This window comes from Solanum stenotomum, chromosome 1 (assembly GCF_019186545.1).
Source record: "Solanum stenotomum isolate F172 chromosome 1, ASM1918654v1, whole genome shotgun sequence".
NCBI classification, from domain to species: domain Eukaryota; kingdom Viridiplantae; phylum Streptophyta; class Magnoliopsida; order Solanales; family Solanaceae; genus Solanum; species Solanum stenotomum.
Window position 1 is genome coordinate 2360832 of NC_064282.1, and position 16298 is coordinate 2377129.

The 16298-nt window shown below is 36.0% G+C and overlaps 3 protein-coding genes across 3 annotated transcripts; 2 read left to right on the forward strand and 1 right to left on the reverse strand.

Moving 5' to 3' along the window:
- Positions 1–285: 285 nt before the first annotated feature.
- Positions 286–4752, forward strand: LOC125869019 (NADH dehydrogenase [ubiquinone] iron-sulfur protein 8, mitochondrial-like). Its single transcript, XM_049549912.1, has 8 exons — positions 286–465; positions 1414–1513; positions 2692–2745; positions 2844–2935; positions 3094–3207; positions 3954–4021; positions 4099–4210; positions 4301–4752. Exons 1-8 carry the CDS (start codon positions 304–306, stop codon positions 4394–4396), a joined length of 798 nt encoding a protein of 265 aa, XP_049405869.1. The 5' UTR covers positions 286–303; the 3' UTR covers positions 4397–4752.
- A 3092-nt stretch (positions 4753–7844) lies between these two features.
- LOC125867334 (uncharacterized protein At1g01500-like) lies at positions 7845–11169 on the forward strand. Its single transcript, XM_049548175.1, has 3 exons — positions 7845–7968; positions 8569–9371; positions 10544–11169. The coding sequence occupies exons 2-3, from the start codon at positions 8664–8666 to the stop codon at positions 10763–10765; spliced, it is 930 nt and encodes a 309-aa protein (XP_049404132.1). The 5' UTR covers positions 7845–7968; positions 8569–8663; the 3' UTR covers positions 10766–11169.
- A 703-nt stretch (positions 11170–11872) lies between these two features.
- On the reverse strand, positions 11873–15078 carry LOC125861455 (BTB/POZ domain-containing protein At3g05675-like). Its single transcript, XM_049541564.1, has 2 exons — positions 13721–15078; positions 11873–12451 (listed from the first exon to the last, which is right to left on the reverse strand). The coding sequence occupies exons 1-2, from the start codon at positions 14963–14965 to the stop codon at positions 12179–12181; spliced, it is 1518 nt and encodes a 505-aa protein (XP_049397521.1). The 5' UTR covers positions 14966–15078; the 3' UTR covers positions 11873–12178.
- Between the last annotated feature and the right edge of the window lie 1220 nt (positions 15079–16298).

Consider the following 16298-nt stretch of genomic DNA (forward strand, 5'->3'; position numbering starts at 1 on the left):
TGCCTAAGTGAAAGATGGTGTCAACTTTAAATATTTGTCTATAGATTCCCGCCCATAATTTTAGCTCAAGTTTAACTCATAAAAATGTATTTTTTAAAAAAAAATTAAATAGAAACACTACCAATCAAATCCAAAACGAATACCCAACTTATGAATTGAAAGAAAATAAGGAAAAGATGCATGAACTTTAGGTGTTGTGTTCGTTTCAAGGAAAATATTTTTTTCCAATAAATAAATAAATATATTAAAAAAAAAAAAACTCAACACGCCCTTAAAAAAAAAAGAAAATAAATATATGGTAGGATGTTGAGACGGTTTCATAAGCCGGTGAACCGACCGAGTATAATAGGTGTAAGCGGAGCATTTCAGTTATTGGCCAATCGCTTTTGGTTTTCTCGCATCTGGACTCCAATGGCCGCTATATTAGCTCGCAAATCTTTATCTGCTCTTCGTTCTCGTCAGCTTGTAAGTCTCTCTCTATCTCTTTCTTTTCCTCATTTAATTCTTACATCTCCAGTTGTTTCAGACTCAATTTCTCGTCAGAATGGTTTCTTGAACCCTAACTTTACTGATATCAATTGAACCGTTTGGACACTCAATTTCATCGGCATTAACTTTCCTAGGCATTAGGTTATCTTCAAGACAAGGTTATGGAAACGACCTCATGTTTGAAAATTAGTGTTGTGATGGATTTGGGTGTTTGGGGGAGACTCTCATTTTGGATAAGAATATGGGGCGTCTTTACTCTTTAGGGCACAATTTATTGTTCTCCACTCTACTCTCCGTCTCGTCTTTCTATTGCCCGATTCAAATCGCAAGAGGATAAATTTGGAATAATTCTAGTACGGGTTAGCTTAAATACTTGTAGGGACTGACGGGGTTAGATAGGTTAAAGAGAAAGAAATGTGTAGAAATTGCTGTTTATGGAGGAGATGCTGAGTGATGGATTACAATTCAGGCTTTCCCTAGTCATCTGCTCAACATTATGGATGCCAGTACTTTTACTCTCTTATACTATGTGTATTTGCTTTTGACAAGTGATGGATATCTTGGTGGTAAGGACATCCATTTTCTATAATAAGGTTGAGGGTTCAGAGTTACATTACAAGGCAAAGTGGGAAAGCTGTACTGTTGGATATCGTGTGGGGTGGGGGAGGGGGTTTGGTGTGGGTTTACCATTTTAAAAACATTTCCTTCTTTTTTAACCTCTTAAACTTTAAGATGCTACATACAATACATTGTGTCTGTTGAGAAACTTTATCCGGAGATACGAGAGTCTGCTGTTACTTTACTATGTTGTAGGTTCTTGGTCAGTATGGCTGCTTGTATATGTATGTGTATGTATATGTGCATTCCATATCTTACGGCTTAATAGAATGGTTTGACACTTTTTTCTTTCTGTGGGAACTGTAGGTTTTGGCAGGACAAGCGTGGCAAGGGACTAATACACCTAATGGAACTCTGCTTGGTACTCGATCATTTGCTACCAAGCATTCGTTTTCAACCGACAAAGGTTTGCATTGCGCTCTCCCCCCCCCCCCCCTCCCCCACCCAAATCCATCACCCTTTGCCGTGAGTCTCTTAGCATGTGAAGCATGTATGTGGATGATGTAGCTGTAGAGAAAAGATTGTAGCTCACTGGAATAACTTTTGATCTTTAGTGGGGATGTAACTGTTACACAGTGTGGTACGTAGTACCTTCCTTTCCTACTGGGTTGCTCACTTAGATGAGCACAATTACCAAGGGAGTAGTAGGAAATATGGGATGTTTAGAATTTGTTGGGGACCTCGGTCGTATATTTTATTTTTTTCGGGTTAAATAATTAGATTATAAGACCACTAGAACCTTTTCTGATATTTGAAATGAGTATTACTTTCCATGGAAGATTTTGAGAGAAAAGTAGGTCAAGCATCATCTTGCGCATGATATTCTTGTCGTGCTCATACCTATAGTATTAATGTCCACAATCCAATTTCTATTGTGGCTAAGATAATATTACAACCAAAATAGCTCGTAACATGGTACATAGTTATTCTGGATGGGACCATGCAAATTCTTGCAAGTAGAAACACCTGTCTATTATGCCGTCTAATTACCTGTTGGGAAATCCATTTGCAATTCTAAATGGATTTAGAAGGCTAGGCTATCAGAATACTTGTCCAACATGTTGGAACCCTGATGCGTATTGGAGAAGGTAACATCATTTGCTGCATGTGTAAAGATGTGGACTTTGCTAAAAATAAATAACCTTCAACAGAGATAAGATGAAACATAAAATCGTCTTTCCAAATATTCAAGCACTGAATGCTCTTTGAGTGAGGAAATCAGTCGCATGCGTGCATAGGATTCTATTTAATGGCGGATTGCCCCATTTTTTCTGTTGCACATTATTATTCTAGATTGGCACTGCACCCTGAGTATGTTGGTTTTTTTTCAGTAAATGCTGGGGTATATGAAAACCAATTCTTGAGGGTCTTAATAGGAGGTTCTAAATGATTCGGAGCAATAATTTACTCCGATGACGAAGTAGTTAGTACTCCTCAACTCAAAGTTCATAATAGAAAGTAGTTAGTATTACTCAACTGAAAGTCGTTGCTTTGCTATCAGCTGCCTGGGTCGTTTAGTGCCTTATTTTGGGGTTCCTCAGTATAACTTACTTCCATTGTCCATTGCTTTTTCTTTCATGTCAGATGATGAAGAAAGAGAGCAGCTAGCAAAGGAACTATCAAAAGATTGGAATTCAGGTAAATCCTTTTAAAGAATTCTGACCCTGTGTAGCATTTAGATTCCCCTAGCGATGCCTTTGGCATTACCTGTTTCTGATTTTTTTGACTAAATGCAGTCTTTGAGCGAAGCATAAATACACTCTTTTTAACTGAAATGGTTCGAGGTCTGATGTTGACGCTCAAGTACTTCTTTGAAAAGAAAGTGACTGTAAGTCTCTCATGCTTCCACTAGCTTTTTACCTTTAAAAGTTTTTGTTCGATTGCCAATTGGACAGTCTTCAACTCATCTTAGGTGGTAGCATTTGATATGCTAACCTCTCAGACTTTACCTTTTTGAGTAGCAAATCAAATACCGTTATATTGCAGATAAACTATCCTTTTGAAAAGGGGCCTTTAAGCCCTCGTTTCCGTGGAGAACACGCCCTGCGACGTTATGCCACAGGAGAGGAAAGATGCATTGCATGTAAACTTTGTGAAGCTGTAAGTGCTGACCTACTATGATTGTACTGCAATTTATGTTTACACACTACTGATTCGGACCTGTGTCTGTAGTTGTTCTCTGTTTGCTGAGATTTGGGTTATTATGATGTTAGTGTTGGTCTTCTACTGCTTCATTGAGGTGTGTGACTTCTTGCATTCTGGGGTAGCTACTGACTACTTCCATTCTTTCATGGATGGAAACAAACGAAGTTTCTTCTTAATTAAAAAAGGAAGAATAGTAGTGAAATATGTGCTTTTGATAATAAACTGTAAGATCACAGAAACTGCTCGACTGAACTCCCTCTTTTCTAGATCAAGGGTCCTGATCTTGGGTAGTATGTTGATTAAGCTCAAGTTGACAATATATGCATAATGGGGAAATCTGTACAACAATATATTCTTTATGGAAGCACAATAATGTTTTGAACTGTGTAAATAGTCTCACAATCAGTTTGTCTATTTGAAAATTAAGATAAGTGAACTAAACGTGATAAAACTGTTGTGCCACCCCCAATTGGCACTGTTTTTTAGCAGTTCAACCTAAAAAGAAGCTTTTCTTAGGGAGGATTATATATATCTTCTTTCTTTTTTTTTTTCACAAAAGAGATATTAGGGAATATATACTGCTATAGTGCTCTACTTATTTTAAGACTTGTGTGGGTGATATTGCTAGGCTCTAGCATTCTACATGTTGAAGTATATGATTACCTATGTTACTGATACAAATGAATTGGGATTTTTAACAGATTTGCCCTGCTCAAGCTATCACAATCGAGGCCGAAGAGCGAGAAGATGGCAGTCGTCGAACAACTAGGTACACTTTTATCAGTTAGCTGATTGTCCCATTAGATACTTGGACATCCATGCTCATGTCTATATCAACGATTACAGGTATGATATTGATATGACAAAGTGCATCTACTGTGGATTCTGCCAAGAAGCCTGCCCTGTTGATGCCATTGTTGAGGGGCCCAACTTTGAGTTTGCAACTGAAACTCATGAGGTCTGTTGTAATAATTATATTAGCAAAAATTTTGAAATAAATGAACTTCTACTGTTACATACCTTGACTAATATAAATTGCATGCATCAGGAACTCCTTTACGACAAGGAGAAACTTCTTGAGAATGGAGATCGATGGGAAACTGAGATTGCAGAGAATCTGAGATCTGAAAGTCTCTATCGCTGAGTTTTTTCGTCAAATATAAGCTGAAATTTCTTATAAAGTAATCCACAAAATAAAGGGTGTTGGTGAATGCTCTTATTTGTACTTTCCCTTGTTTTTTGATTGTTAAGATGGCTCTATTTCATACCAATCTGTGAATGAAATAGAGCATTATCTTGAACTAGATTTCCGATATGGCAAGCTGACTATCTGTAAAGTAAACGTCCATGGTCATAGACTCAAGTGGCTATGTCACTGCAATTACTCCTTTCGTACCAATGGGGTCTGCATGGAAAAGTTATATGAAACCATGATAGGACTTACCCAATTTGGATCTGGATGATCAATTTATAGTTCTAAAGAGATTGAAGTTTTGTTCATTTTCCAGTGCTCTCTCCTTACAATTGCCATTTATTGTAAAAATTGTTGTTGCAAATCAGTTCCTCTTTCGTGTTCAACTTACTATAGCTGTTTGTTTTGGTGATGGATGGAAACTAGGGTGCAAAAATGGGTTCCAAAGTTTATGTTGCTGTTGAGAATCTTCCTCACAAAATACCATACTGACATCTGAGTACCTTTTCAAATCTTGAATAATGTTTAGATGGTCCCAAGAGATGGGCATCTATATGCTGCCTACTCAGAGAACAGGAAGTTGAGAAAAATAATTCAAATGATTGCCTGTAGAGTAAAATTACGTTGTGTTTCTTACTACTAACCCTAGTAGTGTGCCATCTCACAAATTGTTCAACCCAAACCTTATAATTTTGGGTTCACCAAATTGTGAGATAGAAAAGTTTCACACAACTAGTGTCAATGGTAAGCAACAAATTTTTTGTGCAGTTTCATATAGACACTTTGCATATGAATAGCTTGGTTGCCGAGATGTCGTAATTTTCGATGAAAATATTATACTCTCTCTGTCCACAATTGTTTGGCAGGTACACTAAAAATAGATGTCCAAGATTAATTGTCAATTTAAACAATCAAGAAATAATTAGTCACTTTTTTCCAATTCTGCCCTTAATGATTGTGTAGTTCAATTGAAAAGTTATGTGGACTTTTGGTATTCTTGATATAGTAGGGTTATATTAGTCAAATTACACCTTATATTTAAATTTTCCTTGAGGGATGTGCATGATCTTACCCTGACAAACAATTGTGGACGGAGGGAGTAGAAGACATTACGTGAGGTAGTATGATAAAAGAGCACGTGATTATGGTATGAAGAAGATGATGTGTCGGACGTTGTTCACGTGCTATATATTTTATTCCTCAACTTCAATTCATTTTTAACCTCAAATGCCCATTCCCATACTTTAGCCAAACTTGTGTTCCTCCAGGAATCTCAACGGAAATATACAACTTACACTTATTACAGTAAGTTGTAAATAACGTTAAAAATATATTAGAATCATTTTATTTGTCTGTCGAGAAATGTATATAAAAAAAAAAATCTAGTGCACCTTGTAAAAAGATAATTTTATCTAAAACGAAGTCTTTTAATGAAGGTTCAAACAACGGATATTCATGTTTATAATATAGTATAGATAGATATATTATTTGTATTTAAAATATGGAGTATAAATACTTCAATACTTTGGTGCATTCTGTTTTCTTTCTCGTCCGTTGAAAGAAAATAAAAGGAACAACAAAAGCTATTCATGCCAAGTGAATGTTCATGGAATTGCATATAAAATAACTTAAGGCAACCATTTGTTAGGTTCTCTCAGGTTGGAGTTTTAAATATGAAAAGAATCTTATTGAAAATTTTGTGTTTTAGGTCTTGCAACCTGCCATTTAAATGTAGTCGGACTTCAATATGTTATTGGAGGAAATGAAAAAAAGAAAGTATGATCACATTCTATGCCAATAAAATGTGATAGATCACCAACTGATGTATGTATATTCCGTTGTTTATTCTCTTTTTAATGAGAAATTTTCAACGGTACTCTTTCAATGTTGTAATAAGTACTAGTACATAGAATTATTATTTTTAGTGTGATAATATTAAATATATATGTAGGGAGGATGACGTGCGTGTTTTTTAAGATGATTGCTTTTGGTGGGAGCAGAAAACTGTTAAAACAAAATATAGGGAGGAGGTGTCTCTTTTCAGTCTTTTGGTGCAGTACAATGCAGGATAAGATATTTTTGCAACGACAGACACCATTTGGCTCCATTCTCCATCTTATTCCCAACCGTTCATTCCCTCCTTTGCTTATGCATGCATTTCCACTTTCCTCGCCCATTAACTCTTTCTCGTTTCAATTTATTTGTCTTATTTTTAATTTGACACAAAATTCAAAAAAGTAATAAATATAAAATTTATCAAAATATTTTTTAATCTTATAATTTGAAATAATTTGTTATCTAGAAAATCAAAACTAAAAAGTTATCAAAAGAAAAGTTTTTCTTTACTAATTTAAAAAAGAGAGACAAATAAATTGAAAAACATATATATACTATTATATTTCCCAAATTGGTTGGCTTTACTTGCAGATGGCGGAGACAGGATCAAATTCAAAGAAAAAGATCAATAACTTTAATAATTAGCAAGAAGTAGAGCTGAAAGTTTCAATTCTTGTCAAAGAAATTTTATTATTTATTATTTTATTATATAAATAAAATTTATTTTTTTACAAGGGTATTGGGAACCTTCTACCTAGATTCGTCCAAATTCTCATATATAACACATCCCTCTGTTATTTACAATTAGATTCTTTCTACATCTACTTATGTTATACATGTAGCAAATTTAATTTGGGATATACTAGTTAAAAGGAGTTTCATCTCTAATATTTCTCCGTATATACTCCCTTCGTTATAATTTATTTGATATTTTTTGAAATTTGAGACTCAGATTAGTTTTTTTTATTGTAATGTTTTTAAATACTCCTTTTGCACATTATTTCTTACTATCTGTTTTGGATTTTTTATATTTCCTAAAAAATATTAATATATGTATTTTGTTATAATATTTTTGTGAATAAATAATTAATATTAACGATAAATATGTAAAAGAAATATGTTTTCTTTTGATAGGATAAAAGCAACAAGTGAAAGTGAACATTTTAGTATAAAGGACAAGTAAAAAGAGAGGTGAATATGTTTACATATTCTAAGTTGTTAGGGTACTTCTTATGTTTTCAAAGATATAAATATTCAAGAGAGTTAAAATATAATTTAAATTATTTGACTATCAAATACTGAAAAGAGACAAAGGGAGTAGTATTTAGAGGTGAAAGTTAAAAATATGGATTGTTGAAAGAAGTCATGTATAGTTTTGGTGTTCGATAGAGTACAGGCAAAAAGGTGAGTTGTATGGTTTGCATGGAATAGTGTTTGTTGCTAAATGATGAATGATGCTATCTTTCTTTCACACAAGTTTTGTGTTTTATGTTATTTTGTTTGTTTCTATACGTGACGTCTTCACACCTCTGTCTTTTAGTGCTGATGAGTCTTTTGTTGGAATTTGGTTGCTCTTTTACTTTCTTCTTCATAAATGACCCCCTCTATCTCTCTCTCTGTTACAAAATTTATTAAATTGGTTTTGGAATTGAAGGGGTTCACATTCACTCTCTCTTTCTTGATCTCTGGTAATACATTCACTTCTTGATTATTCACAACTGTCATTTCTGCTCATGGGGTACTTTTCTTGGTAATTCAAGATTTGAAATTACTGCTTACTGTGTTGGAGTTTAAGGTTTCTTATCTCTCCAGTTTATCTTTATTAGTTGACTTGCTGTCAAGATGGTTTTGGGGGTTTCTTCTACTGTTTCATTGCTTTTTGAAACTTTTTATCAGATATGAATTTTTGTTGTCCTATAAAGGTCCCACCTTTATATGTGATTCACTTTTTTGTTCTTGGAGTTATAACCTTCTTCTTTTCTTGTGTGAATGGAGAAGAAAGATTTTAGTACTATATGAATGGAAAATCTCAGTATCTGAACTTTCACTTGTTACTTGTTGGTGAGTGTTCATTCACCACTTTGTAATCCCCTCTCCATTTCTTGTACCCCCAATTTTATTTTATCCGATTCTCTGATTGGAAATTCATCTCCTTCATGTTTATATCTCAGTAGTTTGATATAATTAGTTGATGCTACTTGTTTCTTAGTCATTCCTTTTGTCTTAGAGTTACCTCAAATATGTGGGATTTGTAACAATATCTGTCTTGTTGCTTTCTCTTTTGCCAGGTTCTCTTCACTGTTATGAATCCTACTTTTGGGGTTCCTTGCCAACTAAATCTTGATGGATTTTGGTGAGCAATAGCCTTGATTTTTGTGAAGGAATGGAGAACTCGCACGAGAATGGGTATGGAGTGGCTGAGAATGGCCAGAGTCTCATGAGGCACTCTACTTATCAGCCAGGATTTAAGCTATCTTTACAATGGTTAGATTTGAGAGTGTTTTATGTTAGAATTAGCAAATGTGAGCTTGATGATTTGACCGCCGAGTACCTCACGGTGAACCATGTTCCGCTGAATCGCGATACACTTTTGGAAGTGAATGGTGCACGGACTGGAATTTATTCTGATGGGGTATCCACTGTACTCAGAAGAGATAGGTACGATAAGAAATCCGAGGAGGTCACTTTTGTTAGTACGGATAGTATAAGTATGACAGGAAGTGTGAGATTTGAGGTTTACGATAGGGATGTTGTTGTGTTGTATGGCTCATTAGAACTATGTAATAGCAATGGGTTTATCGGTGAATCTGAAAATCATGGTCAATCTTGGAGCATCAATTGTGAAACAGATGTGCTTGCTGGCTCTAGTTCTAGCTTTCTTAAAGGAAACCAACACCTCGGTACGGATTTGGTTTCTCCTGTAATTGAAGTTTATGTGGCTGGTTGTTTCTCAGGGAAACCAATTATACTGACAAGGACCTTAGAACTCGGACACCGGAAGAAGCAACAAAGGCAAGGAATGCTGGAATCTATACCAGAATATGAGGCAACCGAAAGCCAGTACCATATTTCCTCTTCATATGCAATGCAGGTATATTACTAGTTGTGGTGATTTGATGTTTACACCTATACAGTGGTTGCAGTTCTAGCTTTGTTTAAGATAATTTACAACTCGATCAATGTTTAACCAGTAGTAATTAGCAATTTTTCACCCTTCATGCCAAATAATTTTTGTTAGTCTTTTTTGTTTGACAGCTTTTCCATATTTGATGTAGTAGTTTTTAGCTCCTCTGTAACTGTATTTTCTTATCTTGTGCTGTCAGTACCCACTACTCAGGGCCAGCCAATAATGCTTGAGTACCATGAGCAAACTTATCTTGAAATCTTGGGAAACAAAGGATAGAATCTGCCCCAGAATTATATACACATACTCATATGTACACACATGTATACTTAGATACACACATATGTGTCTTACCTTTTCGTTTTGTGTGTTGATGTTTCTACTTCTTACCAGGATACCACATGGATGAAAGGAAACAAAAAACTTTGTGCTAGCATATAAGATAGTACACCGTAATACAAAATATCCAGTGTGATGTCACCAGTGGTGTGTGGGGAGTGTGGGGTATATGCAGACCTTACCCCTACCTTCGTGGGGGTAGAGAGGTTGTTTCCAAAAAGAAGATGATATACCATATATGTTAGTATTTGAGATATTGCATCTCTTATCTACCCAAGTAATCAGGAACTTGGCACCCACCAGTACCAATTTTTTTCAGTACGAGGACTCCTTCCGTGAGCACAAGCTAAATTCCTCATTTCAATTTATGAACATAGAGAGAAAGGGGAATCTAATGCAGTAAAGCACAAGATAACAACTGACTAAACACTATGCATATATACTTGAAAACTCAATGGCATGATTTACGGATCAAATCTCAACAAACTTCCTACTGAAATAATTGTTGAACTTGTTAGAATTTGAATGCCTTGACAAGTTACTGAAGTTTCCTTAGGTGTGGATTTAGTTTTCCCTTTTATCTGATCTGCATTATGGGGTATATAATAGTTTGCATGTTAATTTCTTTGTCTATTCCCTGTTCTCTTCTTAGGCTTATTGTTAGCCTATGTGATTATGGAAGTCTAGCAAGAGGCACCTGATTTAATGATTTTTGATATGTAATACAACCATCCATCTGTTTTTCCTTTGTCAATCATCATGAATGTGTTTTCACAATTGCGTCAATGATCCATTTGCAGGTTACAGATCATGAAAGACAGAAACAAGAGCATGATGAATATAATCATTACTCAAGGATGGAATATATAGAAGGTGAAGATGGGGAATTATCCTGGTTCAATTCTGGTGTAAGAGTTGGTGTTGGAATTGGCCTTAGTGTTTGTGTTGGTATTGGTATAGGAGTCGGGCTTCTTGTTCGTACCTACCAAGGAACTTCCAACTTCAGAAGGCGTCTAATATGAAACCTGCTAACTTGATGATTTTGACTGATAACTTTCTCTGAAACTAAGTGCTGATGATGCAAGGTGATATAGGATCCTCTTGTAAGCAGAAATGTTTATGCCCTTTCTCCATTTCTTCCTGAACTGGTCTTTTATAAAACTCCCAGCAGTAACGAATAAAACTTGAATCTTGTGTACTTGAGCTACAGTATAGCCTTAGACCTTGTTGCTAACTACCGATACTCACTTGTTAGAACAGTCTTCACTGAATCATATTTCTCATAGGTCTGCTGTCATTTTTTTTTTCTTTTGTCAGTAATTCTTAGGTCGGTCTTCTATTGGTGTTATAACATGGTCAAATGTATCAGTGAACGTTCCACCGTCTGTTCAAAGGTTTTAATCTAATTGAATATCAGATTACTGTTTACAGATTGCAGTAAGTTGTTAACTTTGTGTTTTTTGTTCTCTTGTCGTAGACCTTATTTTTGCTCTCCAGGTTCCACATTTCCTCTATGGTTCTTGAAATAACTGAGTGGGCAAGTAGTTATGACACTTTTTAGTGGTGAGATTCGAACCCAAGCTTAAAAGGTTCTTTTCTGCCTCTGGATCAACTCGCTTCTTGTATAGTTACTGGATTTTTCAGTTCATCCCGGAAAACCCCATCCAACACCCTAAATCCGCCCGTCTACATTTACATGCCGTACATCCTCGTATAGAACTTACCTAGCTCCGATTGTCGTTGAAACGAAGTGTGCAAAGCTAAATAACATGCTGAAATTTCAATTGATACATTTACTTATCCAATTGAGCTAAAAAGGTGAAATAACTGCTCAAACTTAATAAACGTTTAACCTACCAGCTAACATAACCTTTTGAAATCCGCAGAATTTCTTCAACCTAACTGCATGAAATATTTTCAAAAGCCCCTAATTAATTCCTAGAATATTAGATACATGGCTATACATTACTATCCCAGTGCATTACGAAATTTCCTGTGAATAGTTTCGGAAAAAGTCCCCCTTTGACAATGTAACAAGCCATGGAATGCCATGCTTACCTGCCAAATTTTGTTAGAACACACATAATAGAAGCAAGGGAGTCGAGATCACCAACAAACAAGCCTGGTGATAGGGGAAGCCAATTTCTACCTCCCTGAGTGAAAGAGAGAAGAAATGCAATTAAAAGACATAAAATGGGCAGATTTCATACGCCACAATGTCTTATGTACATGCTGGTCATTCTCTTAATAACCAATGCTTACAGTCAAGGATACTGCGCAACACCAAGTAACCAACCTAAGAGTCGCACAATCCACATAACTTCTAGTACAAAGGTGAGACAACACGTTTTATGTACAAATAACAGTGTCTCTTGCAATGGAGATACTAGTGGACATTAGACACCAAACTGTCCCCATCCTCATCCACCGAACCATCACATATCTGGTAGGGGGAATCTATTTGCTCGTCGGAACCAGGTGGTAAACGCGCTGATTAAGTGAGGACAGTCTTCAACATTTCTAGTTGAAAAGCTGAGACACTGTTGCAATAACTCCTGGGCATCAGACAAGGGAAGCGTGGATATAATCCTCAAAAACGTGTCTTCCAGCTCCACATATATTGTTTTGTGACTTGGTGTCATCGGTGTTACATAGTCTTTGCACAAAATCAACACTGGAAGCCAATCTTTCACGATCTTCATTCTAACCTGTTTAGGCATTAGAGAAATGAAGTAAAGCAGAAGCGATTGTGGAAAAATTGCATCACCGTTTATGATTTATCAGTTAAGCACAACATTAACTTGCCAGGTGATAACACCAGAACAGACACAACCAGCAAAAATAAAAATGCAGCTGTTATTGTAGAATGATGTTTCTGGTTTCGACTCAGTTAACCTTTAATACAGATCATTCATTTCAACGATGTCAAACAAAACAAGGTACAAATAAGGAAAACATCTTGTCCAGATCCAAAACCATCTCTTGGAAACAATCAACACTATTTAGATGTTCCTGAAAAGGCGTTATCTCCTCCTCTTGTGCTACATCCATTTAGACCTATAACCACAAACAAACAGAAGGTTCTATGCTGCCCATTTGTTTTAAGTAACATGTGAAACTTCCATTACTAGTGCTTGTACTTCTATAAGCAACAGTACCAGCAAACTATACAAATTAAGAAACCAGCCTTGCAAAGAAAAACTAAGCTAGTTCTGTAAGTGTAACGTTATTAACAATTCATGGGTATTGAGATTTGACATAAGTAGTACAGAAAGCATCCAGCATCTGCAACTCCAATGTACAACAAGTAAAACCAGAACCACTATGGTTTAGCAGCAATTCTTTTACAATTATCCTGCCACTTCCAGTGACGCTACTAAAAAAACATGGTACAGCCTACGAATAAACATCTGTAGAGCATTCATGATAACAGTTATATGATACCATAACTTGCAGTTTCTTTGACGAAGCATCACACCATGAAGATCTAAAACTTACTGAAGTAGCTCGCATTTTCAAAGAACAGCACAAGGCTAACTAACACAAGATATAACTCAGAACATGTAAAAGCCAATGCCCATTTGAATAAAGATCTATGTGACATGAAGTTGAATACTGCAAATGGATAGGAAAACTTCCAAGTGATGTCCCACTATTACATGCATTCAAAAGTTACAAGCTAAAATAGCTGAAAGCAGGAGAAAGATAGGTGAAACAGTAGCACGAAAACTCACTGTTATACACTCCTAGAAGTATCCTTTGCTAGAGCAAGAATATGTTCAAGTGCAAGATGCTCCAAGTCCTAAAGGTGTCTGTGTGTAAATAGTCCCTAATTTTGCAACTAGGGAACAAGAACGTTTCAAAAGGCGTAACTTCTAAAGCCCTCATAGCCCAAATAGTGTATTTCCTAGACTCTATATTTTGCAATTACACATTCCAGAAAGAATCATTTGTAGACCTGAGAGAACAAAACGGACCTGTCTGGTGGCCAAGATAGTCCCCGTGGCGACTGCATTAGAAAGCTTGCAAGTGCATCGAAGCACAACTGCAGGAAGCCCTGGAACGATGTTCCTCCATGCATCATCACGGAAAGCCCTCAGCAAATCAGCAGTAAATGCGGCCTGATTGCTCCACTCTTGTACAGCTGTATCGGCCACTCTCAGTTCAATCATCCTCTCCACCAACCACACCAAATGCCTCCCATTTGTCATTGCAGTATGCAAATTCAGCCTCTGAATTGCCTCAATCTCATTGTGATCACCTCTAAAGTCAGGACTTGAGTACTCCTCCAACGACTCCTTCACAATCTTCAAGCTAGTCTGAAAAGCACCGTCCAACACTCTCTTCGCTGCCTCTTTGGACGAAAAGTCCCTCAACAGCTTAGCTACAAATGCCTTAGCGAATGCCATGTTAGGATGGTTATGAAGTGCTGATAATATCAATCCATGAAGCATTTGTTCGGACGAATCAATTTTGTCAATCGAAACCCTAGCGAGAAGCTCTTGAGATTCCTCCTTGCTTAGCAAGGGAACTATACTGAGTATTTTCCTTTCTTCATCTTCAGCCCATGGTACGGCCTCAAGGAACCGAACACAAGCCTTAATGCAATCTTCGAATATTAGTTCCAAAGCCACCGGAAGTAAACACAACGCTACCGAAACATTGTGGATAGTTGTCGAGAAGTCATTGGTATATAGAAGCTGAAGAACAGCCAAATGATGATCGATTGATCCAGGAGTAGCGGGAACGCCGAGATTAAGTCGGAATATCCTTGAAGAATTCCCGGAATCGACGTCGTTTGATTCCTTTTGCCAGCGGTCGGATAAGAGAGTAGCGAAATACTTAGAACGGCAGAGAACATCGGAGTGGAGATAGATCTGGACATCGGATTGATCAGAATCGACGGCTGAAATGGATTCGGAATCATCGGTATCGAACAGCGGCAATTGATCGACAAAGAGACGAAGCACGACGTCAGCCGTGGCTGAATCGTTGAATCCTCCGCTAACAGCAGCGGAGGACGACGGTGCAATAAAGGTGTGAGAAGCTGTGCGGCGAATACCTGATGTCTTCTGTGTGCGTTCCGTTAGGGTATTATCTGGACGAGAAGAGTCGATGATTCCTATAGTAGAGGAAAGTCGACTATAACTACCAGAACGTTGTCGTTTTTTGCCGGAGGTGACTCCGCCGGCACCGGCACCACCGCCGCCGCCTGCCGTCATATGATTCTGCTAGAGGTCCTTCGTGATGAAGATCAAGTTTCAGATTAGGATGATTGGGATTTCTGATCGAAGTGTTCAGAACAGTGTAGTAAATTAATTAATGTAATAAAGTTTTGAATTAATTGTTTGAGTATGCCGAATTTGGTTTATATTGCAAGATAAGTGGATAAAATCGGATTGATGATCTGACGTGTCCAGGGCCCATCTTCTGATAAGCCCATTTTATTGTTTGATCACTGATTCTGAAATCTCCAATTGGGCCTAGCCAGCCCTTCGAGCCGGCGCAGGTGCAGAAATAATCGATTTTGGGATCCCTATTCCCTATTTAAGTCATGGTTAAATAGAGAGCAACTTACAAAAATGACTATAGTTATAGGATTATTAAAGTTCAATAGCTATAAATATGTTATTTACTAAAAATGACTACACTTTATGTCAACTTCTAGCTGCATGTTTGTATTTTTTTATTTTTTTATTATTTATACAATAATCTTACAATGTAATAAATAAGGTATGGTATGTTACCATAACTGCCAACCTTTTATTATGTCCCTAAATCACTCAAACTTCCATTATTAAATTACCAACTAATATTTACATATTGAATGCATATCCCGATTCATTCACATAATACAAATAGTAAGTTGTATTTTCATAAATACAATATATTCACAAAATACTAATTATAAAGGTATTCATAAAATTTTGAATATAAAAGAATATTCATGTCTTTTTCTCGCTGTATTTTTGTATATGTTTTTTATTTTTCTATTTATACACTAATACAGTTGTAATTACAATAACTAAATAAGAAAAATATATTACTTGTACAATTAGCATATGAATACTTTGAATTCAAATTGGTGTTTCTATTTATAAAACTTAAAGTATTAATATATCAAGTATACAAGTATTTATAAAAACTTAATGTATTAATACATCAAACAAGGTAACGTAGTACAATTTTAGCATATGAACACAACAATTTGGAAAATGCATGGATACACTGTTGTTAAATAAAAAATGAATACACCAATACAGTATACATATGAATACACTGTTGTTAAATAAGAAAAATGGAAAAACAATAGAATGTGTAGGTATCAAAGTGTAAGTGTTCGGTTGTATAAAAAATTGAAAAAGCCAACAAAATGTCAATCTCTTTTTTATCAAGTTTTTCCTATAATACTATTTATAAAAATATAGTATTAATGTATCCAACTATACTTGTATTGCCTAATCAACCTTTCAAATTGGATATATTACTTATGTATCCAAATATACTTGTATTCACAAATCACTATTTCAACTTGTGTTAATATTACAATACAAT